Genomic DNA, 23430 nt, shown 5'->3' on the forward strand with positions numbered 1-23430 from the left:
CTCTTTCTGCTTGTTATTTTTTGCTCAAGCTCATCTGAAGTATGTTTCAAGTACTTGCATCCCTCAGGACCTTGAGTTAAGCAACCATACTAAGACATCGTGTCACTATAATGAGGGAAAAAAGTGGAATTTCCTTCTCAGGAAGTTTGTCAGTAACACAAACAGCCCCAGCCTCAGTCAACAAAGAATTTCATCAGAAATGCCCGGCGCGGTGGCTCACGCCTGTAATCCCAGCTCTTAGGGAGGCCGAGGCAGGTGGATCACGAGGTCAGGAGATTGAGACAATCCTGGCTAACAAGGTGAAACCCCGTCTCTACTAAAAATATAAAAAATTAGCCGGGCGCATGTAGTCCAAGCTACTCGGGAGACTGAGGCAGGAGAATGGTGTGAACCTGGGAGATGGAGCTTGCAGTGAGCCAAGACCACGCCACTGCACTCCAGCCTGGGCAGCAGAGCGAGACTCCATCTCAAAAAAAAAAAAAAAAAAAAGAATTTCATCAGAATTTCAGTTCCAATTTGAAGACATTGCCAATCTGAACCAAAAGATGGGTGTGCAGACGGCAACCCATAGCCCTTGGCTGGTAAATGGTCAATTTCTAGTTATTGATGGCTCCACCAAACACCACCCCTGTCCAAGGCTCCTCAGATGATCAATTCCTCAGCTCAATCTCTGATTACAGAAGCAAAGTGGGGAAAGGAAGGGGTCAGGTGGCTGACAGACCATCTGCAAAGAAAACTGTTATAGTTAGCAGCAAGGCCAGCGGATCGATAGATTGTAATCAGGAAGCATTTTGAAAATGAAACCAAACGTCATTTGAAGGATCTTGCAATGTGTCTGTGCCTGAATATGGGATACCATTTAGAACCTTCTATAACCACCCAATAGGTCTCCTTGCCCACTACCTAGAGCTGATTTGTGAAGACAAGGGAATTGCAATAGAGAAAGTTTAATTCATGCAGAGCTAGCTGTATGGGAGACTGACATTTTATTATTACTCAAATCAGTCTCCTCAAAAACTCAAGGACTAGAGGGGAGGATTTGAGACAAGGTTTCTGTCACCCAGGCTGGAGTGCAGTGGCATGTTCACAGCTCACTGCAACCTTGACTTCCTGGGCTCAAGTGATCCTCCCACCTCAACCTCCTGAGTAGCTGGGACTACAGGTGCACACCACTGTGCCTAGCTAATTTTTGCATTTTTGTAGAGACAGGGTTTTGCCATGTTTCCAGGCTGGTCTCAAACTCCTGGACTCAAGCAATCTGCCTGTCTTGGCCTCCCAAAGTGCTGGAATTATAGACATGAGCCACTGTGCCCAGCTGGATCTGTTTTGTTTTTTGGGTTTTTTTGAGATAGAGCCTTGCTTTGTCGCCTAAGCTGGAGTGCAGTGGCACAGTCTCAGCTCACTGGAACCTCTGCCTCCCAGGTTCAAGTGATTCTCCTACCTTAGCCTCCCAAGTAGTTTGGACTACAAGCTTGTGCCACCACGCCTGGCTAATTTTTGTATTTTTGTAGAGATGGAGTTTCGCCATGTTGGCCAGGCTGGTCTCGAACTTCTCACCTCAGGTGATCCACCTGCCTCGGCCTCCCAAAGTGCTGGGATTACAGGCGTGAACCACTGTGCCCGGCCTGGATCTGGGTTTTTAAGGATAACTTGGCCGATAGGGGTTCAGAAAGTGGGGAGTGCTGATTGGTCAGGTTGGAGATGAAATCATAGGGAGTCAAAGATGTCCTCTTGTCCTGAATCAGTTCCTGGGTGAGGGCCACAAGACCAGATGAGCCAGTTTATCGATCCGGGTGGTGCCAGCTGATCCATCGAGTACAGGGTCTGCAAAATATCTCAAGCACTGATCTTACATCTAACAATAGTGACATTATCCTCAGGAGCAGTTGGAGGAGGTTCGGAATCTTGCAGCCAGAGGCTGCATGACTCTTAAACCATAATTGCTAATCTGTCCGATGTGTTAGTCCTGCTAAGGCAGTCTAGTCCCCCGGCAGGAAGGGGGTTTGTTTTGGGAAAGGGCTGTTAATGTCTTTTGTTTCAAAGTTAAACAAGTTCCTCCCAAAGTGAGTTCGGCCTATGCCCCAGCAAGGAACAAGGACAGCTTGGAGTTCAGAAGCAAGATGGAGTCAGTCAGGTCAGATCTGTGTCACTATCATAATTTTCTCAGTTATAATTTTTGCAAAGGTTGTTTCAATCCCTCACTTTGGGTTTCATAACAACCTTATTCCCTTTTTTTTTTTTTTTGACAGAGTCTCGCTCTGCTGCCAGGCTGAAGTGCAGTGGCGCAAGCTCAGCTCACCGCAACCTCCAATTCCTGGTTCAAGCGTTTCTCCTGCCTCAGCCTCCCGAGTAGCTGGGATTACAGGCATGTGCCACCACGCCTGGCTAATTTGTGTATTTTTAGTAGAGACTGGTTTTCACCATGTTGGCCAGGATGGTCTTGATCTCCTGACCTCATGATCCACCCGCCTCGGCCTCCCAAAGTGCTGGGATTACAGGTGTGAGCCACTGCACCTGGACTGTAACAACCTTATTCTTCAGGTGTGAGCTGTGAGATGGAAAAAGGGCAAAGACTGCTTTAGCTCCTTTTTCCTGACAGGAGTGTAGTTAGGGCAGGTGTTGACCCCAAGGTAAGAGGAGTGGAATTGCTTTGCAGCTGTCTGCCTGGACTCATGGTGCCTGGTTGGGGTTTTGAGGCTTGCAGGAGTAAGGTGTTAGTATTCTTACCTAGAGTTTTAACATAGTGTTTAAATGAGTAGTTAACTATAAGGTATATAATGAGTCCTAGGTTAAGGAGTGAAAGTCCTAGTTTCAGAAGCCTTTGTAGAGCCCGGGCGTGGTGGTTCATGCCTGTAATCCCAGCACTTTGGGAGGCTGAGGCAGAAGGATTGCTTGAGCCCAGGAGTTCAAGACTAGTCTAGGCAATAAAGTGAGACTTTGTCTATGAAAAAAAAGAAGAAAAAAAAAAAAAGAAGAAGGCTTTGTAGAATTGATCTTAAGCTCTGAGGGATCCAGGTGAATGAGTCCAAGAACCAATCAGACATGGGTCATTAGCAGAGACAGTTGGGTCAGAGGTTGTTGGACAAACATATCGGGATAGACAAGAATGAGTGAATTTCATTTTATTTTACTTTATTTTATTTGGTACTGCTCCTTGTGGATCAGGACTAACTCATTGGCAATGCACCTATACTCAGCCAGGAAGGAGCAAATTTAAATACACTGTCCCATATATTATTAATCAGTTTCCTAGTCCTGGGACTAGATCAGTTCAGTTAAACAGCTGTTTCCCATATCAGGAGGTGGCATTGCACATGGGCTAGGCCTCTATATGTGATGAAGACAAACAGATTTTTAATACGAGGCATTTCTATGGAAATATAAGAAAAACAAAAGTTAATGTTGGGCACAATGTATCCAGATGTGAAACTCAAAATACCTTTAGTTATAGAGCAGGAAGGCAGTGGTAATCTGACATGTTTTTGCCGCCTGTATTAAAAGAATAAGCTTCAGCTTACAGGGCCTCAGGAAAAAAGGTAGTAGCAATTTTATTGAGTCCAAGTCAGAAAAGTGGAAGAAAAATGTGAAAGCATTAGTTTGGAAAACATTAGTTTGGAGCATTAGTTAGGTTAGCTTCAGGACAGCCATAGTTAAAGGTGCAGTCAACAAGAAAAACTGGTTATCTCTGTGACACACAACAATTTTTAAAATTTAGTTTAATTTTTTTGAAACAGGGTCTCACTCTGTCACACAGGCTGGAGTGCAGTGGTGTGATCACAGCTCACTGCAGCCACAAAGAATTCAGGATTTAGTCCAAATTGCAGAAAATAACAAAAACTCGAGAACAGTGGACAAGACTAGAATCTAACAATGGGTGTACTATAGCTTTTGAAACATAGTTTTTCTCTCTTTAGTCCCCATTTTTATTAAAAACAAATAGTAGTAGGAAAAATGTAATTGCAAAATAAGTCTTAGTCTATTATACTTGGCCTGATTATTTGTATAACGTACAGCAAGAATAATTATTTGCCATATAGGCTCTTTAAAATTGGCTTTGCTGGTCAGGCATGGTGGCTTACACCTGTAATCCCAGCACTTTGGGAGGCCAAGGTGGGAGAAACACTTGAGCCTAGGAGTTCAAGACCAGCCTGGACAACATAGCGAGATCCCCATCTCTACAAAAATTAGCCAGGTATGGTGACGCGTGCCTGTAGTCCCAGCTACTTGGGAGGCTGAGGTGGGAGAATCACCTGAGCCTGGATGACAGAGCAAGGCCATGGCCCAAAAATAAATAAATAAAAACAAAATTAGCTTTGCTGAAATTTCATTCCCTAAGGAATCTCACCTTATACTTTTTAAAGCCTTTAGCCCAGCCATGGATTTATCTATGCCTGCAAATACCTGTATGAGTTGGGAGAATTTTCCTCCTCTCAAGGTCCCAAGATAATTTGGGCTTCTGGGCCTGTCAGAAAGTGACATTCTTTACTTACGACAAGTCAGGAACCCTGTATGCAGACTGCATATACAAGGTATAAGGCCAGTTTTCTTAAAGAGCTTTTTTTTTTTTTGAGATGGAGTCTTACTCTTGTCGCCCAGGCTGGAGTGCAATGGCATGATCTCGGATCAATGCAACCTCTGCCTCCTGGGTTCAAGCGATTCTCCTGCCTCAGCCTCCTGAGTAGCTGGGATTACAGGCACCCGCCACCATGCCTGGCTAACTTTTGTATTTTTAGCAGAAATGGGGCTTCACCATGTTGGCCAGGCTGGTCTTGAACTTCCCGACCTCAGGTGATCTGCCCACCTCGACCTCCCAAAGTGCTGGAATTACAGGCATGAGCCACTGTGCCCAGTTATAAATCCTTTTTCAATTAATCAAACCCTTGCAGAGGAGACAAACAATGATGTTTACCATTCACAGAGAGAGAGAGAGAGAGAGAGAGACAGAGAGAGAGAGACCAGAAGCCTGGTTTGTCAGAAGTTCTTACTGTCTTTGCTGGCATACCAGATTTCTGGGTTCCCTTTCCCTGCAGCTTCCAGAACAATGGAAAATCACCACGAGTCAGGCCTGTTGCGCTTCCGCTAACAGTTCCTTCAGGGTTCAGCAAATGTGACAGACCAGACAAACTAGGAGAGCCTGTCGGACTTCCATCAGCAATTCCTGTACGTATACAAACACTCAAGTGAAAAAGACAAGCAGAAGGACTTGCAGACAGAGACTCCAGACCAAATCACAAACCAAGGATGTTCCTCCAAACAAGTCCCCTATTCTTGATCCAGTTAGAGCAGACACCCCCTTCAGAGAGGCCAGCAGGTCAGAAGGATGAGGTCGTTGGAAGCACCCAGAATACTCACCAAATCAGACACCCATGATGGGGCTACAGGAGCGGGACATCTCCCCAGGACTGTTTATTGCATTTGAATCCATGCACCATGAGTTGGCAACACCCTGCTGGTAGAGACGGTGCTACAGTTAGCCCCCAGTCCAAGAACTAAATTGCCACTTGGGCAGGCCTCCAGAACCATCGCTGGTGGAGGGCTACCGAACCTCAGGCACGTACCCACAAGGATGGCCCCAGATGACTCCCCAGATTTGCAACCACCCAGTGGAGTTCTTGTCCACTGACTAGACAAAGCCAATTTATCAAGACGGGGCCGGGCCCGATGGCTCACGCCTGTAATCATAACATTTTGGGAAGCCAAGGCAGGCGGATCACCTGAGGTCAGAAGTTTGAGACCAGCCTGGCCAAAATGATGAACACCCGTCTCTACTAAAAATACAAAATTAGCCGGACATGATGGTGCATGCTTGTAATCCCTACTACTTGGGAGGGTGAGGCAGGAGAATAGCTTGAACCCCGGAGGTAGAGGTTGCAGTGAGCTGAGATCACGACATTGCACTCCAGCCTGTGAAACTCTGTCTCAAAAGAAAAAAAAAAAACAAGACAGGGGAATTGCAATAAAGTTTAATTCCTGCAGGGCCATCTGTACAAGAGACCAGAGTTTTATCATTATTCAAATCAGAGAATCCGGGATCAGAGTTTTTAAGGCTAATTTGGCGGGTAGGGGCTTGGGAAGTGGGGAATGCTGATTGGCTGGGTTAGAGATGAAATCATAGGGGTCAAAGTGAGTTTTCTTACTGTCTTCTGTTCCTGGGTGGGATGGCAGAACTGGTTGAGCCAGATTACTGGACTGGGTGGTGTCAGGGGGTGCATCAGAGTGCAGGGTCTGCAAAATACCTCAAGCACTGATTTTAGGTTTTGCAACAGTGATGTTATTCCCAGGAGCAATTTGGGAAGGTTCAGAATCTTGCAGCCAGAGGTTGCGTGGCTGGTAAACCGTAATTTCTAATCTTATAGCTAATTTGTTAGTCCTGCAAAGGCAGTCTAGCCCTCAGGCAGGAAGGGGGTTCGTTTTGGGAAAGGGCTGTTATTGTCTTTGTTTCAAAGTTAACCTATAAACAAGTTCCTCCCAAAGTTAGTTTGGCCTATGCCCAGTACTGAACGAGGACAGCTTGGAGGTTGGAAGAAAGATGGAGTGAGGTTAGATCTATTTCACCATCATAATTTTCTCAGTTATAATTTTTGCAAAGGCGATTTCGCACTCACTTCAGGTAAGGCATCGTGGGGCAAATAAGAGAATGAACCTCGAAAGGGAAGGGAGCTCAAAGAATCAGAAATGAACATGATCTTGCTCCCCTGATTTTATGGATCTAGACCTAGAGATAATCTCTTGATGCTGGAAAGAGATTGTTGGGAAGAGCTGTGAGGAAGTTCTGGTCTACATTAGCAGAGAGTGAACTCATGAATCTTGTGACCCCAAGAACTAAGCCCCCAAAATAAACAGCTGCAAGACAGGCTTAAAGGCAGTAACGCAAAATAGATGCATATATGATTATAACCACCTTTTCCAATATGTAGACACATAGACAGATCTACATACATAAATTCTGTCTTCCTCTTCCTCTCTCTCCTTTCACACACACACACAAACACACACACAGGAAATGTAGAAGATACTTTCCAATGGCTCAGCCTGAGTATCAGAGTGTCTCTTGCTTGCTTGCTTGCTTTTTTCTTCTTTTCTTCCTTTCTTCCTTCCTTTCTTTCTTTCTCTTTCTTTCTTTCTTTCTTTCTTTCATCTCTCTCTCTCTCTCTTTCTTTCTTTCTTCTTTTTTTTTTTTTTTGAGACAAGTTCTCACTCTGTCACCCTGGCTGGAGTGCAGTGGCCTGATCATAGCTCACGGCAGCCTCAAACTCCTGGGCTCAAGTGATCCTCCCACCACAGCCTCCCAAGTAGCTAGGACTGCATGTGTGTGCCACCATGCCTGGCTAAATATTTACATTTTTTGTACAGATGGAGTCTTGCTATGTTGCCCAGGCTGGTCTTGAACTCCTGGGCTCACATGATCCACCCCCTTTGGCCTCCAAAAGTGCTGAGATTACAGGGGTGAGCCACTGTGCCCGGCCTGGTGTATATTCTTATAGTCTGTTGTTCCACACACAAGTACACAGATACACGTATTTTAAAAGAAAATGGATATCATATTCTGTTTAGAAACTTTTTCATTTAAATATAGTTTGATCTTCATCTCAAGTCTTTCATTACTTTTGTCTGAAAGGGGATCACAACCTCACTCTATGGCAGGCCCCACGCTCATCGTGCTGGCCGCATTGTTCCTCACTATAGTCGGTTGAGTTCTGGTTCCCAACAGCTATGTTCACCCCAAACCTTAGAATACAACCTTATTTGGAATAAGGGTCTTTGTAGGTATAACTAAGGTAAAGATCTCAGATGAGAGCATCCTGGATTAGGGTGGGTTATAAAGACAGGCATATTTATGGCCGGGCCTGCTGGATCACACCTGTAATCCCAACACTTTGGGAGGCTGAGGCAGGCGGATCACCTGAGGTCAGGAGTTCAAGACCAGCCTAGCCAACATGGCAAAACCCTGTCTCTACTAAAATTACAAAAATTAGACAGGTGTGGGGGTGCATGCCTACAATCCCAGCTACGTGAGAGGCTGAGACAAGAGAATCACTTGAGCCCGGGAGGCAGAGTTGCAGTGAGCCGAGATGAAGCCACTGCACTCCAGCCTGGGTGACAGAGCAGGCCTCTGTCTCAAATACAGACCAAAAAAAAAAAAAGAAAAAAGAAAAGAAAAGACAGCTGTCTGTACGAAGAGGAGAGGACACAGAGGGGACCACCATGTGGTGACAGGGGCAGAGATTGGAGTGAAGCATCTACAAGCCAAGGAAAGTCCAAGAGTGCCAGCAGTTTCCTAAAGCTCGGAGTGAGGCATGAAACATTTTCCCTTAGCCTCCAGATGGAACCAACCCTGCCAACACCTTGATTCTGCACTTCTAGCTTCTAGATCTGTGGGAGAATACATTTCTATTGTTCCAAGCCACCCAGCCACAGGAAATGAACACGCAGTCACCAACCTAATTCTCACCTCAGGGCCTTTGCACTTACCATTCCCTCTGCTTGGCGTGTCTTTCCCCCAGACTTTTGCATTACTTTTCTGTTTAGTCATTCATGGCTCAGCTCAAGGTCAATGTCTCATAGAAGCCATCCCAGTCACCCCAGCCCCAGTTACTTTTTATCCCCATTGTCCCACTCCACCACAGTCATGACACCCATAGCCACCCCAAGGCTCCTTTTTATTCCTGCCTGCCTCCCCACCCCAAAAGTCAGCTCGATGAGAAGAGGACTGTGGCTGCCTTGTTCCTTGTTCTATCTCCACCACCCAGAACAGCACCTGGCACACAGTTGGTGCTTAATACATAAAAATGATGGAATGAGGCTGGGCGCAGTGGCTCACACCTGTAATCCCAGCACTTTGGGAGGCTGAGGCAGGTGGATCACCTGAGGTCAGGAGTTCGAGACCAGCCTGGGCAACATGGCGAGACCCCACCTCTACTAAAAATACAAAAATTAGCCAGGCATGGTGGTGCACACCTGTAATCCCAGCTACTGGGGGGGCTGAGGTAGGAGAATCGCTTGAACCGAGGAGGCAGAGGCTGCAGTGAACCGAGATCACACCACTGCACTCCAGCCTAGATGACAGAGTGAGACTCGGTCTCAAAAAAAAAAAAAAAAACAAAGAACTGATGGAATGCCTGAATCAGTGAATGAATGTGAGCTGTGGAGGTCCAAACACCCCAAACCACCTCATCCCTTGAACGAATCCGCGTTTCACAACGAGGCTCCCCACTGACTCATGCCTCCGAGGCTGGGGAATCCCTATTTTCCTCTGAGCTCATCCCTGACATCTCTTCCTCTTTAAGGTGATCCTTGCTTTTGGCTTTTTATCTGTACATTGCTTGGTGATACAGACAAGCCAACTGCTCTGAAAGCACAGAGGTAATTCCAGAGCATCCACCTTTCTTCATTTACTGTCATTCACCCAGAGCTGGGAGCCTGTCTCTAAATTCCTTATCTGTGTTCATGTCAGGAGGTTGAAGCAAGCCTCGTCTTGCCAAATAATCAAGGACTGACAGAGTTAGAAATGAAAGCGTAACAGAAACTTGGACTGATCACAGACTCAAACCAGTACATCTCTTTTCCTTCTCCGAATTGGGAACTGAAACCATTCCATAGGAAGCTCGCTCTTCCCCCTCCTATGGAAAAATATCTGCCTGGCTTGATTCCCTTTTTATATTATTTATTATTATTATTTGAGATGGAGTCTTGCTCTGTCACCCAGGCTGGAGTGCAGGCACAACACCTCGGCTCACTGCAACCTCCGCCTCCCAGGTTCAAGCAATTCTTCTTCCCCCAGCCTTCCCAGTAGCTGGGACTACAAGCGGCCGCCACCATGCATGGCTAATTTTTCTTGTATTTTTAGTAGAAGTGGGGTTTCACCATGTTGTCCAGGCTGGTCTCAAACTCCTGACCTCAGGTGATCTGCCCACCTCGGTCCCCTCAAAGTGCTGGGATTACAGGCGTGAGCTAGTGCACCTGGCCTTGATTCCCTTTTTAATGCACAAATACGAAGAGCAATATTCACCAAACTCTAATAAAATGTAAGTGCTCTTGCAATCCTATCTGTACTATCCTTCCAAATTATTTTTAATCCCAGCTCTTTCTATCTTTGTTTAGACACAGGTGTAATTTCTGCTTAGTTGTCTCATGATGTAGCTCAGTGTCTGTGTCTCTTTCTTACTTTGCAGTGTGGAGTAGTTTTCTACCAGGACATAGTTAACAACCCATAAAGGTCTCTGCTTAAGTAAGAAGTCCATTTCTGTGAACCATAACCCAGATATAGCAACGCCAGACTGTCTCCTATCAAAATTTATTGAAATGGTAGATTTTTGGTAAGTACAGAAACACAAGCGAAGGAACCAGGAGGAACGTGCCCCCCTCTACCCGTGGGGCAGAGGCACGTTTCCCTTTTAATGGTAAAAGCAAACAGGTGGGAAACAGCTTTCTATCCTGAAGCCGTTTTAACTGCCCAACCCTTAGATTACTATAAACAAGAGAGGAATGGATTGCATTAGTCGCTGGTTGAAAGCAGCAATGCCATTTCCTTTCCCATAATAACACTGTTTAGCTCAGTCCCTTCTGGGGCTAATCCCCTATTACACCCACCGGAAACACAGATATTAACCAAAGCGTGTGAGTCTCTTCCCTGAGTCCATTTCTGCTAAAGCTTGTCTGAAAGATGAATTGGTCCCCAGAAGCCAGGTGACCTACTGGCTTGTTTAGTGATGCCTGGGCTCCCTCCAGGAGCAACACAATTCCCTCCAATCTCAGCTCTCCTTATCCCTGCTAGAGCTCACAGGCAGGCTAGATATCACCCCAGGAGCTGAGCCCCCCCCAGTCTCAGGCAGATGTGGGAAGAAGGCCAACAAGTCACAAGTAGATCTCTGGCTCCAACTGTGCTCAGCAGAAACGCCTACAATTTGCCCATCTTCAGTCCTGCAAGCGTCAGAGATGAAGCAAAAGTTTCAGATGCCTAGAAGCTTTACTCTCTGTTCCTCCAGGATTCCTGCGGTCACACCTTGCAACCAGTCTCCCACTCATCTGCCACCGTTTCCCTAAATCAGATTCTCTGAATCTGCAAGTTCCAGGAAACCTTAGGCCGAGTCCAGTGACATTACTCGATGCAACAGCCCAACTGTTTCTCCAGAGATCCTGGTTCTTGGTGACAATGTCCCTTCTTGGCATGGTTATTTAAGGAGAGGTTGGGCCCAGATAAGAGGGGCTCCATGGCTCACCGGAGTTGGCCATTAACGCCTCTGGAGCGCCTCTGGTTTTGTTGGGGTCCCCCGTGAGCTCGACGCTCGTGCTGCGGTTATTATCTGGCTCACCTGTCATCTTCCTCTGGAGGCAGCGGTTGATCAAAGTGGAGAAGAAGTTGGGAAAGGATGGACTGGAGAAGTAGTACACCACGGGGTCCAGCATGCTGTTCATGTAGGTGAAGCTGAGAGTGATAAAGAACGCCAGGTCCACCGAGCGGTACACTTCACAATTCTGCGTGCCCGAAGTGTGCAGGAGCCAGAAGATGCGTATCCGCACAACCACGCTGGGAAGGAAGCAGATGACAAAGACGATGGCCACCACCATGATGAAGGTGATGGCTCTCTTGATCTTGGCATGCCGGTCCATTTGTCTCTGCCGCAGGCTCCAGATAATTCTGGCTGAGCAGAACAGGATGATGCCCAGGGGCAGGAAGAACTCCAGGAGGAACATGGCTTCGTGCCACCGGAAGGTATGGCAGATGCTGAAGCTGCTGCACAAATTTGCACCGCCATTCTGGATCGGCATCTTCTTCTTCAGGAGGTGGACTGTCAGGCCAATAGTGATGCCCCACAGAAGGCAAGAGATGATGGCTGCTGTCCGATTGGAGATCTTGTTCAGGGCGTGGTGGGGATGGACTACCCGGAAATACCTGTCTACGGCCACCACCGTGAGGAAGATGATGCTGCCCTGGCGGTTCATAGCCAACATGAAGAGCATCAGCCGGCAAGGGATATCCCCAAACTTCCAGTCCCAACGCCTCACATAGTTGTCCATCAGGAAGGGCAGGCAGATGATCAGTAGAAAGTCAGCCACTGCCAGGTTGAACAGGAAAATCCGGCTGGATTTCCAGGACTTGAGGTGGAAACAGAAAATCCACAGGGCAAGGCCATTGCCCAGAAGCCCAAAGATAAATTCCAGCCCCAACACCGGCGGCAACACCTTGACAATGAAGTCATCTCGGAACACACAGCAGTTCTTCTTGTCTATTTCCAGAAAGTGATCCTGCAGATGGTGCCGATTCATGAGTGCGGCTAGTGAGTCCGATGGAGCGCCTCGCCTAGTGAATGCTCCAGCAAGGAGGTGTGTGTCTGTGTGGTGAACGTGTGGTTCCACGCCTGCCTTTATGTCATGTCAGGGTGTTGAAATAGATGACTGAATGGTTACCAGGAAACTACGAAATCTCTAAAAAAAAAAAAAAAAAAGCCAGCAAGGCTCTTATGCAACCTGCTGTTTGCATAAACAAGTAATAAGAATCCCCTGGGCAGACGGGAACCCACAAAATGTCTTAAATGTAAAGGATAAGTTTAGGCAAGCCGACTGTCATTCGAAAATCAGTGAAACATGAAGGACATCCCTTTGGAAGGCTGGGTGCTTGTATGCCAACTGAGTACTCAACATTGCAGAATTAATTCACCGTCATCTGCTTGGCTGACATAATTAACAAAACAACAACAATAGCAGTAATAATTTTTGGTGCCAAACAGTGAGGTTTTCCAGAAACACTAAGAATTAGCATGAAAAATTGACAGGCGTATGACATAAACAGTAGCAGGCATATGATTTCTTTTGGAAATGCTGAGAAGACAGTAGTTGCCTGTTTGATGAGGACAGACTGGTTGAATTTGACCACTTTTCCTATGCTACCTTTCTGTACAAACATGGATTGCTTTTCCATATCAGAACTCTGCCATTCATCTCCAGTTAGAAAAAAAAAAAAATAGCCTGCTGGAGAGTATAATATTTCATAAGACGTTTGAAAACTTGAGCCCAGTTTCAGTGGCATGTTAAAATAAGTTGGGTTTTTTGTTTGTTTATATTAGATTTTGATATGCTTCTGTGCTCAAGTGATTTATTTTTAAGTATGTGATTTTTTTTTTTTTTTGCAAACTTTGAATTAATGAGAAAAAGGATTCATGAGGCTAGTCGTAAGCTGTAGCAAATTGGGTGTACTTTGTGCTACAAATTTGTTTTTCTGTGTCACTCTGCATGAAGAGGGGTACCTTAGGATAGAGCATGGGGTTAGTACCCCATAAGCTGTCTGTTCTAGACAGCCCAGGAAACTGGTCAGTAAGAAACTTGGTTGCAGGTCCCTGAAACAAACAAAAAACTGGATGAGGTCTCTAACTTGTTTTATGTCCTTGGGACCTTAGGATGTGATTTTTTTTTTTTTTTTTTTTTTTTTTTTTTGAGACAGAGTCTCACTCTGTCACCCAGGCTGGAGAACAGTGGAACAATCTCAGCTCACTGCAACCTCCGTCTCCCAGGTTCAAGCAATTCTTCTGCCTCAGCCTCCTGAGTAGCTGGGACTACAGGCATGTACCACCACGCCCAGCTAATTTTTTGTGTTTTTAGTAAAGACGAGGTTTCACTGTGTTGGCCAGGCTGGTCTCGAACTCCTGACCTTGTGATCCGCCCGCCTCGGCCTCCCAAAGTGCTGGGATTACAGGCGTGAGCCACCGAGCCTGGCCGTGATTTTTTTTAATGAACTTTATTTTTGGGGCAGTGTTAGATTCACAGCAAAATGGAGCAGAAAGTACGGACGGTCCTGTGCACTCTGTCTCCACACACGCAAAACCTCCCCCACTAAGTATGTGATATTTTTAAAGCCCCCATTTTTGTAAAATTAAACTTAGAGTGACAGGACCTAAGAGGACATGGAACCCTGCCTTGTAGCGGGACACCATTGCACACATTATTTCTCTGCTTGTCGGTGCGATTGGGTGTCATCCTACAGAATGTTTTCTCCCTTTAATATTTTGGTCTTATGAATTCTTCCGTGCAGGAGGTTTCTAAATTGTGTTCCTTCTACTTTGAGTTATAAAATGTAAATTTCTTCCTTTTTTTTTTTTCTGTGTTTTCTTTTGAGATGGAGTTTTGCTCTGTCACCCAGGCTGGAGTGCAGTGGCATGATCTTGGCTCACTGCAACCTCTGCCTCCCGGGTTCACGCCATTCTCCTGCCTCAGCCTCCCAAGTAGCTGAGACTACAGGTGCAAGCCACCATGCCTGGCCAATTTTTCTATTTTCAGTAGAGATGGATTTCACCATTTTGGCCAGGCTGGTCTTGAACTCCTGACTTCAAGTGATCCTCCCGCCTTGGCATCCCAAAGTGCTGGGATTGCAGGTGTGAACCATCGCTGCCGCCATAAGATGTCAGTTTATTTCTTTAGCTGCAAAGGCAGGCTCAATAATAGGAGCTTATAGACTCTTCACAGTAAACTAGAGTCAGGATGACCTAATATTAGGTTCCCATAGAACTACAAGTACTTGATGATGATCCAGGTGAGATGAAGACGATGATGAAGAAGATGATGGTGGCACCTACATTATAGAGAGCTTCCCATGTGCTGGAACCCATACTCAGTGCTTTTTTTTTTTTTTGAGACAAAGTCTCGCTCTCGCCTCACTGCAAGCTCCGCCTCCCGGGTTCACGCCATGCTGCCTCAGCCTCCCGAGTAGCTGGGACTACAGGCACCCGCCACCACGCCCAGCTAATTTTTTATATTTTTAGTAGAGACGGGGTTTCACCGTGTTAGCCAGGAGCTCAGTGCTTTTATAGTTGCTTGTTTCACCCTGACTGTAGCCCATGTGGAAGGTATTATTACTGATTCTGATTTCAAAATGAGGAAAGTGAAGCTCAGAGAGGATAAAATACTCAGGGCCACCCAGCTCATAAGAGCAGAGCATGGCCGGGCGCGGTGGCTCACGCCTGTAATCCCAGCACTTTGGGAGGCCAAGACGGGAGGATCACAAGGTCAGGAGATCCAGACCATCTTGGCCAATATGGTGAAACCCCGTCTCTACTAAAATTTACAAAATTTAGCTGGGTGTGGTGGCACGTGCCTGTAATCCCAGCTACTCAGGAGGCTGAGGCAGGAGAACTGCTTGAACTGGGACCCAGGAGGCGGAGGTTGCGGTGAGCCGAGATCACACCATTGCACTACAGCCTGGGCAACAAGAGGGAAACTCTGTCTCAAAAAAAAAAAAAAAAAAAACCAAACCCAGGCGTGGTGGTTCATGCCTATAATCCCAGCATTTTGGGAGACCAAGGCAGGAGGATTGCTTGAGCCCAGGAGTTCAAGACTAGTCTAGGCAATAAAGTGAGACTTTGTCTATGGAAAAAAAAAAAAAAAGAAGAAGCCTTTGTAGAATTGATCTTAAGCTCTGAGGGATCCAGGTGAATAGCTCCAAGAACCAGTCAGACATGGGTCACTAGCAGAGAGAGTTGGGTCAAAGGTTTTTGGACAAACATATCGGGATAGACAAGAATGAGTGAATTTCATTTTATTTTACTTTATTTTATTTGGTACTGCTCCTTGTGGATCAGGACTAACTCACTGGCAATGCACCTATAGTCAGCCAGGAAGGAGCAAATTTAAATACACTGTCCCATATATTATTGATCAGTTTCCTAGTCCTGGGACTAGATCAGTTCAGTTAAACAGCTGTTTCCCATATCAGGAGGTGGCATTGCACATGGGCTAGGCCTCTATACATGATGAAGACAAACAGATTTTTAATACGAGGCATTTCTATGGAAATATAAGAAAAACAAAAGTTAATGTTGGGCACAATTTATCCAGATGTGAAACTCAAAATACCTTTAGTTATAGAGCAGGAAGGCAGTGGTAATCTGACATGTTTTTGCCACCTGTATTAAAAGAATAAGCTTCAGCTGACAGGCCTTTCCGGTGGATGTTCGTGTTTCTGACCTTGCACTACCCTAATGTAGGCTCCAAACAGGCATGCGAGGTGCCTTTGGAAAGCCCCAGGGCACTGTGGCCAGGGTTCACATTGGCCAAGTTATCATGTCCATCCGCACCAAGCTACAGAACAAGGAGCATGTGATTGAGGCCCTGCGCAGGGCCAAGTTCAAGTTTCCTGGCCGCCAGAAGATCCACATCTCAAAGAAGTGGGGCTTCACCAAGTTCAATGCTGACGAATTTGAAGACATGGTGGCTGAAAAGCGGCTCATCCCAGATGGCTGTGGGGCCAAGTACATCCCCAGTCGTGGCCCTCTGGACAAGTGACGGGCCCTGCACTCATGAGGGCTTCCAATGTGCTGCCCCCCTCTTAATACTCACCAATAAATTCTACTTCCTGTCCAAAAAAAAAAAAAAAAAGAATAAGCTTCAGCTTACAGGGCCTCAGGAAAAAAGGTAGTAGCAATTTTATTGAGTCCAAGTCAGAAAAGTGGAAGAAAAATTTGAAAGCATTAGTTTGGAAAACATTAGTTTGGAGCATTAGTTAGGTTAGCTTCAGGACAGCCATAGTTAAAGGTGCAGTCAACAAGAAAAACTGGTTATCTCTGTGACACACAATTTTTAAAATCTGGTTTAATTTTTTTGAAACAGAGTCTCACTCTGTCACACAGGCTGGAGTGCAGTGGTGTGATCACAGCTCACTGCAGCCACAAAGAATTCAGGATTTAGTCCAAATTGCAGAAAATAACAAAAACTCAAGAACAGTGGACAAGACTAGAATCTAACAATGGGTGTACTATAGCTTTTGAAACATAGTTTTTCTCTCTTTAGTCCCCATTTTTATTAAAAACAAATAGTAGTAGGACAAATGTAATTGCGAAATAAGTCCTAGTCTATTATACTTGGCCTGATTATTTGTATAACGTACAGCAAGAATAATTATTTGCCATATAGGCTCTTTAAAATTGGCTTTGCTGGTCAGGCATGGTGGCTTACACCTGTAATCCCAGCACTTTGGGAGGCCAAGGTGGGAGAATCACTTGAGCACAGGAGTTCAAGACCAGCCTGGACAACATAGCGAGATCCCCATCTCTACAAAAATTAGCCAGGTGTGGTGACGCGTGCCTGTAGTCTCAGCTACTTGGGAGGCTGAGGTGGGAGAATCGCCTGAGCCTGGATGACAGAGCAAGGCCGTGGCCCAAAAATAAATAAATAAATAAAAACAAAATTAGCTTTGCTGAAATTTCATTCCCTAAGGAATCTCACCTTATACTTTTTAAAGCCTTTAGCCCAGCCATGGATTTATCTATGCCTGCAAATACCTGTAAGAGTTGGGAGAATTTTCCTCCTCTCAAGGTCCCAAGATAATTTGGGCTTCTGGGCCTGTCAGAAAGTGACATTCTTTACTTACGACAAGTCAGGAACCCTGTACAGAGACTGCATATACAAGGTATAAGCCCAGTTTTCTTTTTTTCTTTTTTTTTTTTTTATTGATTATTCTTGGGTGTTTCTCGCAGAGGGGGATTTGGCAGGGTCACAGGACAATAGTGGAGGGAAGGTCAGCAGATAAACAAGTGAACAAAGGTCTCTGGTTTTCCTAGGCAGAGGACCCTGCGGCCTTCCGCAGTGTTTGTGTCCCTGGGTACTTGAGATTAGGGAGTGGTGATGACTCTTAACGAGCATGCTGCCTCCAAGCATCTGTTTAACAAAGCACATCTTGCACCGCCCTTAATCCATTTAACCCTGAGTGGACACAGCACATGTTTCAGAGAGTACGGGGTTGGGGGTAAGGTCACAGATCAACAGGATCCCAAGGCAGAAGAATTTTTCTTAGTACAGAACAAAATGAAAAGTCTCCCATGTCTACCTCTTTCTACACAGACACGGCAACCATCCGATTTCTCAATCTTTTCCCCACCTTTCCCCCCTTTCTATTCCACAAAACCGCCATTGTCATCATGGCCCGTTCTCAATGAGCGGTTGGGTACACCTCCCAGACAGGGTGGTGGCCGGGCAGAGGGGCTCCTCACTTCCCAGTAGGGGCGGCCGGGCAGAGGCGCCCCTCACCTCTCAGACAGGGCGGCTGGCCGGGCGGGGAGCTGACCCCCCCACCTCCCTCCTGGACGGGGTGGCTGGCCGACCCCCCCCCCCACCTCCCTCCCGGACGGGGCGGCTGGCCAGGCAAGGCCAGTTTTCTTGAAGAGCTTTTTTTTTTTTTTTGAGATAGCATCTCGCTCTTGTCGCCCAGGCTGGAGTGCAATGGCATGATCTCGGATCAATGCAACCTCTGCCTCCTGAGTTCAAGCAATTCTCCTGCCTCAGCCTCCTGAGTAGCTAGGATTACAGGCACCCGCCACCACGCCAGGCTAATTTTTGTATTTTTAGTAGAAACGGGGCTTCACCATGTTGGCCAGGCTGGTCTTGAACTTCCCGACCTCAGCTGATCTGCCCACCTCGACCTCCCAAAGTGCTGGAATTACAGGCATGAGCCACTGTGCCCAGTTATAAATCCTTTTTTCAATTAATCAAACCCTTGCAGAGGAGATAAACAATGATGTTTACCATTCACAGAGAGAGAGAGTGAGAGACAGACAGAGAGAGAGAGACCAGAAGCCTGGCTTGTCAGAAGTTCTTACTGTCTTTGCTGGCATACCAGATTTCTGGGTTCCCTTTCCCTGCAGCTTCCAGAACAATGGAAAATCACCACGAGTCAGGCCTGTTGCGCTTCCGCTAACAGTTCCTTCAGGGTTCAGCAAATGTGACAGACCAGACAAACTAGGAGAGCCTGTCAGACTTCCATCAGCAATTCCTGCACATATACAAACACTCAAGTGAAAAAGACAAGCAGAAGGACTTGCAGACAGAGACTCCAGACCAAATCACAAACCAAGGATGTTCCTCCAAACAAGTCCCCTATTCTTGATCCAGTTAGAGCAGACACCCCCTTCAGAGAGGCCAGCAGGTCAGAAGGATGAGGTTGTTGGAAGCACCTAGAGTACTCACCAAATCAGACACCCATGATGGGGCTACAGGAGCAGGACATCTCCCCAGGACTTTTTATTGCATTTGAATCCATGCACCATGAGTTGGCAACACCCTGCTGGTAGAGACGGTGCTACAGTTAGCCCCCAGTCCAAGAACTAAATTGCCACTTGGGCAGGCCTCCAGATCCATCGCTGGTGGAGGGCTAACGAACGTCAGGCAGGTACCCACAAGGATGGTCCCGGATGACTCCCCAGATTTGCAACCACCCAGTGGAGTTCTCCTTGTCCACTGCCTAGACAAAGTCAATTTATCAACACGGGGCCAGGCCAGATGGCTCACGCCTGTAATCATAACATTCTGGGAAGCCAAGGCAGGTGGATCACCTGAGGTCAGAAGTTTGAGACCAGCCTGGCCAACATGATGAAAACCCATCTCTACTAAAAATACAAAATTAGCCGGACATGGTGGTGCATGCTTGTAATCCCTACTACTTGGGAGGGTGAGGCAGGAGAATAGCTTGAACCCGGGAGGTAGAGGTTGCAGTGAGCTGAGATCACGACATTGCACTCCAGCCTGTGAAACTCTGTCTCAAAAGAAAAAAAAAAAACAAAAAACAAGACAGGGGAATTGCAATAAAGTTTAATTCCTGCAGGGCCGTCTGTACAAGAGACCAGAGTTTTATCATTATTCAAATCAGAGAATCCAGGATCAGCGTTTTTAAGGCTAATTTGGCGGGTAGGGGCTTGGGAAGTGGGGAATGCTGATTGGCTGGGTTAGAGATGAAATCATAGGGGTCAAAGTGAGTTTTCTTACTGTCTTCTGTTCCTGGGTGGGATGGCAGAACTGGTTGAGCCAGATTACTGGACTGGGTGGTGTCAGGGGGTGCATCAGAGTGCAGGGTCTGCAAAATACCTCAAGCACTGATTTTAGGTTTTGCAACAGTGATGTTATTCCCAGGAGTAATTTGGGAAGGTTCAGAATCTTGCAGCCAGAGGTTGCGTGGCTCCTAAACCGTAATTTCTAATCTTATAGCTAATTTGTTAGTCCTGCAAAGGCAGTCTAGCCCTCAGGCAGGAAGGGGGTGCGTTTTGGGAAAGGGCTGTTATTGTCTTTGTTTCAAAGTTAAACTATAAACAAGTTCCTCCCAAAGTTAGTATGGCCTATGCCCAGTACTGAACAAGGACAGCTTGGAGGTTAGAAGAAAGATGGAGTGAGGTTAGATCTATTTCACCATCATAATTTTCTCAGTTATAATTTTTGCAAAGGCAGTTTCACCCTCACTTCAGGCAAGGCATTGTGGGGCAAATAAGAGAATGAACCTCGAAAGGGAAGGGAGCTCAAAGAATCAGAAATGAACATGATCTTGCTCCTCTGATTTTATGGATCTAGACTTAGGGATAATCTCTTGATGCTGGAAAGAGATTGTTGGGAAGAGCTGTGAGGAAGTTCTGGTCTACATAGCAGAGAGTGAACTCATGAATCTTGTGACCCTAAGAACTAAGCCCCCAAAATAAACAGCTGCAAGACAGGTTTAAAGGCAGTAATGCAAAATAGATGCATATATGATTATAACCACCTTTTCCAATATATAGACACATAGACAGATCTACATACATAAATTCTGTCTTCCTCTTCCTCTCTCTCCTTTCACACACACACACACAAACACACACACAGGAAATGTAGAAGATACTTTCCAATGGCTCAGCCTGAGTATCAGAGTGTCGCTTGCTTGCTTGCTTGCTTTTTTCTTCTTTTCTTCCTTTTTCTTTCTTTCTTTCTTTCTTTCTTTCTTTCTTTCTTTCTTTCTTTCTTTCATCTCTCTCTCTCTCTCTTTCTTTCTTTCTTCTTTTTTTTTTTTTTGAGACAAGTTCTCACTCTGTCACCCTGGCTGGAGTGCAGTGGCCTGATCATAGCTCACGGCAGCCTCAAACTCCTGGGCTCAAGTGATCCTCCCACCACAGCCTCCCAAGTAGCTAGGACTGCATGTGTGTGCCACCATGCCTGGCTAAATATTTACATTTTTTGTACAGATGGAGTCTTGCTATGTTGCCCAGGCTGGTCTTGAACTCCTGGGCTCACATGATCCACCCCCTTTGGCCTCCAAAAGTGCTGAGATTACAGGGGTGAGCCACTGTGCCCGGCCTGGTGTATATTCTTGTAGTCTGTTGTTCCACACACAAGTACACAGATACACGTATTTTAAAAGAAAATGGATATCATATTCTGTTTAGAAACTTTTTCACTTAAATATAGTATGATCTTCATCTCAAGTCTTTCATTACTTTTGTCTGAAAGGGGATCACGGCCTCACTATATGGCAGGCCCCACGCTCATCGTGCTGGCCGCATTGTTGCTCACTATAGTCGGTTGAGTTCTGGTTCCCAACAGCTATGTTCACCCCAAACCTTAGAATACAACCTTATTTGGAATAAGGGTCTTTGTAGGTATAACTAAGGTAAAGATCTCAAGATGAGAGCATCCTGGATTAGGGTGGGTTATAAAGACAGGCATATTTATGGCCGGGCCTGCTGGATCATACCTGTAATCCCAACACTTTGGGAGGCTGAGGCAGGCGGATCACCTGAGGTCAGGAGTTCAAGACCAGCCTAGCCAACATGGCAAAACCCTGTCTCTACTAAAAATACAAAAATTAGGTGTGGGGGCGCATGCCTACAATCCCAGCTGTGTGAGAGGCTGAGGAAGGAGAACCACTTGAGCCCGGGAGGCAGAGTTGCAGTGAGCCGAGATGAAGCCACTGCACTCCAGCCTGGGTGACAGAGCGAGACTGTGTCTCAAATACAGACCAAAAAAAAAAAAAAAAAAAGACAAGAAAAGACAGGTGTCTATAAGAAGAGAGGACACAGAGGGGACCACCATGTGGTGACAGGGGCAGAGATTGGAGTGAAGCGTCTACAAGCCAAGGGAAGTCCAAGAGTGCCAGCAGTTTCCTAAAGCTCGGAGTGAGGCATGAAACATTTTCCCGTAGCCTCCAGATGGAACCAACCCTGCCAACACCTTGATTCTGCACTTCTAGCTTCTAGATCTGTGGGAGAATACATTTCTATTGTTCCAAGCCACCCAGCCACAGGAAATGAACACGCAGTCACCAACCTAATTCTCACCTCAGGGCCTTTGCACTTACCATTCCCTCTGCTTGGCGTGTCTTTCCCCCAGACTTTTGCATTGCTTTTCTGTTTAGTCATTCATGGCTCAGCTCAAGGTCAATGCCTCATAGAAGCCATCCCAGTCACCCCAGCCCCAGTTACTTTTTATCCCCATTGTCCCACTCCACCATAGTCATGACACCCATAGCCACCCCAAGGCTCCTTTTTATTCCTGCCTGCCTCCCCACTCCAAAAGTCAGCTCGATGAGAAGAGGACTGTGGCTGCCTTGTTCCTTGTTCTATCTCCACCACCCAGAACAGCGCCTGGCACACAGTTGGTACTTAATACATAAAACTGATGGAATGAGGCTAGGCGCAGTGGCTCACACCTGTAATCCCAGCACTTTGGGAGGCTGAGGCAGGTGGATCACCTGAGGTCAGGAGTTTGAGACCAGCCTGGGCAACATGGCGAAAGCCCATCTCTACGAAAAATACAAAAATTAGCCAGGCATGGTGGTGCATACCTGTAATCCCAGCTACTGGGGAGGCTGAGGTAGGAGAATCGCTTGAACCGAGGAGGCAGAGGCTGCAGTGAACCGAGATCACACCACTGCACTCCAGCCTAGATGACAGAGTGAGACTCGGTCTCAAAAAAAAAAAAAAAAAAAAAAAAGAACTGATGGAATGCCTGAATCAGTGAATGAATGTGAGCTGTGGAGGTCCGAACACCCCAAACCACCTCATCCCTTGAACGAATCCGCGTTTCACAACGAGGCTCCCCACTGACTCATGCCTCCGAGGCTGGGGAATCCCTATTTTCCTCTGAGCTCATCCCTGACATCTCTTCCTCTTTAAGGTGATCCTTGCTTTTGGCTTTTTACCTGTACATTGCTTGGTGATACAGACAAGCCAACTGCTCTGAAAGCACAGAGGTAATTCCAGAGCGTCCACCTTTCTTCATTTACTGTCATTCACCCAGAGCTGGGAGCCTGTCTCTAAATTCCTTATCTGTGTTCATGTCAGGAGGTTGAAGCAAGCCTCGTCTTGCCAAATAATCAAGGACTGACAGAGTTAGAAATGAAAGCGTAACAGAAACTTGGACTGATCACAGACTCAAACCAGTACATCTCCTTTCCTTCTCCGAATTGAGAACTGAAACCATTCCATAGGAAGCTCGCTCTTCCCCCTCCTATGGAAAAATATCTGCCTGGCTTGATTCCCTTTTTATATTATTTATTATTATTATTTGAGATGAAGTCTTGCTCTGTCACCCAGGCTGGAGTGCAGGCACAACACCTCGGCTCACTGCAACCTCCGCCTCCCGGGTTCAAGCAATTCTTCTTCCCCCAGCCTTCCCAGTAGCTGGGACTACAAGCGGCTGCCACCATGCATG

The 23430-nt window shown here is 46.4% G+C and overlaps 2 protein-coding genes across 2 annotated transcripts; one reads left to right on the forward strand and one right to left on the reverse strand.

Moving 5' to 3' along the window:
* Positions 1-10278: 10278 nt before the first annotated feature.
* HCAR2 (hydroxycarboxylic acid receptor 2) lies at positions 10279-15811 on the reverse strand. Its single transcript, XM_034934721.3, has one exon. The coding sequence runs from the start codon at positions 12265-12267 to the stop codon at positions 11176-11178; it is 1092 nt and encodes a 363-aa protein (XP_034790612.1). The 5' UTR covers positions 12268-15811; the 3' UTR covers positions 10279-11175.
* Positions 15812-15912: 101 nt separating this feature from the next.
* Positions 15913-16371, forward strand: LOC117975230 (large ribosomal subunit protein uL16-like). The gene has a single exon (XM_034934722.4). It carries the CDS (start codon positions 15988-15990, stop codon positions 16270-16272), a length of 285 nt encoding a protein of 94 aa, XP_034790613.1. The 5' UTR covers positions 15913-15987; the 3' UTR covers positions 16273-16371.
* The last annotated feature ends 7059 nt before the right edge of the window (positions 16372-23430 follow it).

This window comes from Pan paniscus, chromosome 10 (assembly GCF_029289425.2).
Source record: "Pan paniscus chromosome 10, NHGRI_mPanPan1-v2.0_pri, whole genome shotgun sequence".
Taxonomy (NCBI): domain Eukaryota; kingdom Metazoa; phylum Chordata; class Mammalia; order Primates; family Hominidae; genus Pan; species Pan paniscus.

Excerpts from the sequence above, each read along its gene's own strand:
- HCAR2 (XM_034934721.3), bottom strand. The coding sequence starts at position 12,267 with ATGAATCGGCACCATCTGCAGGATCACTTTCTGGAAATAGACAAGAAG.
- LOC117975230 (XM_034934722.4), top strand. The coding sequence starts at position 15,988 with ATGCGAGGTGCCTTTGGAAAGCCCCAGGGCACTGTGGCCAGGGTTCAC.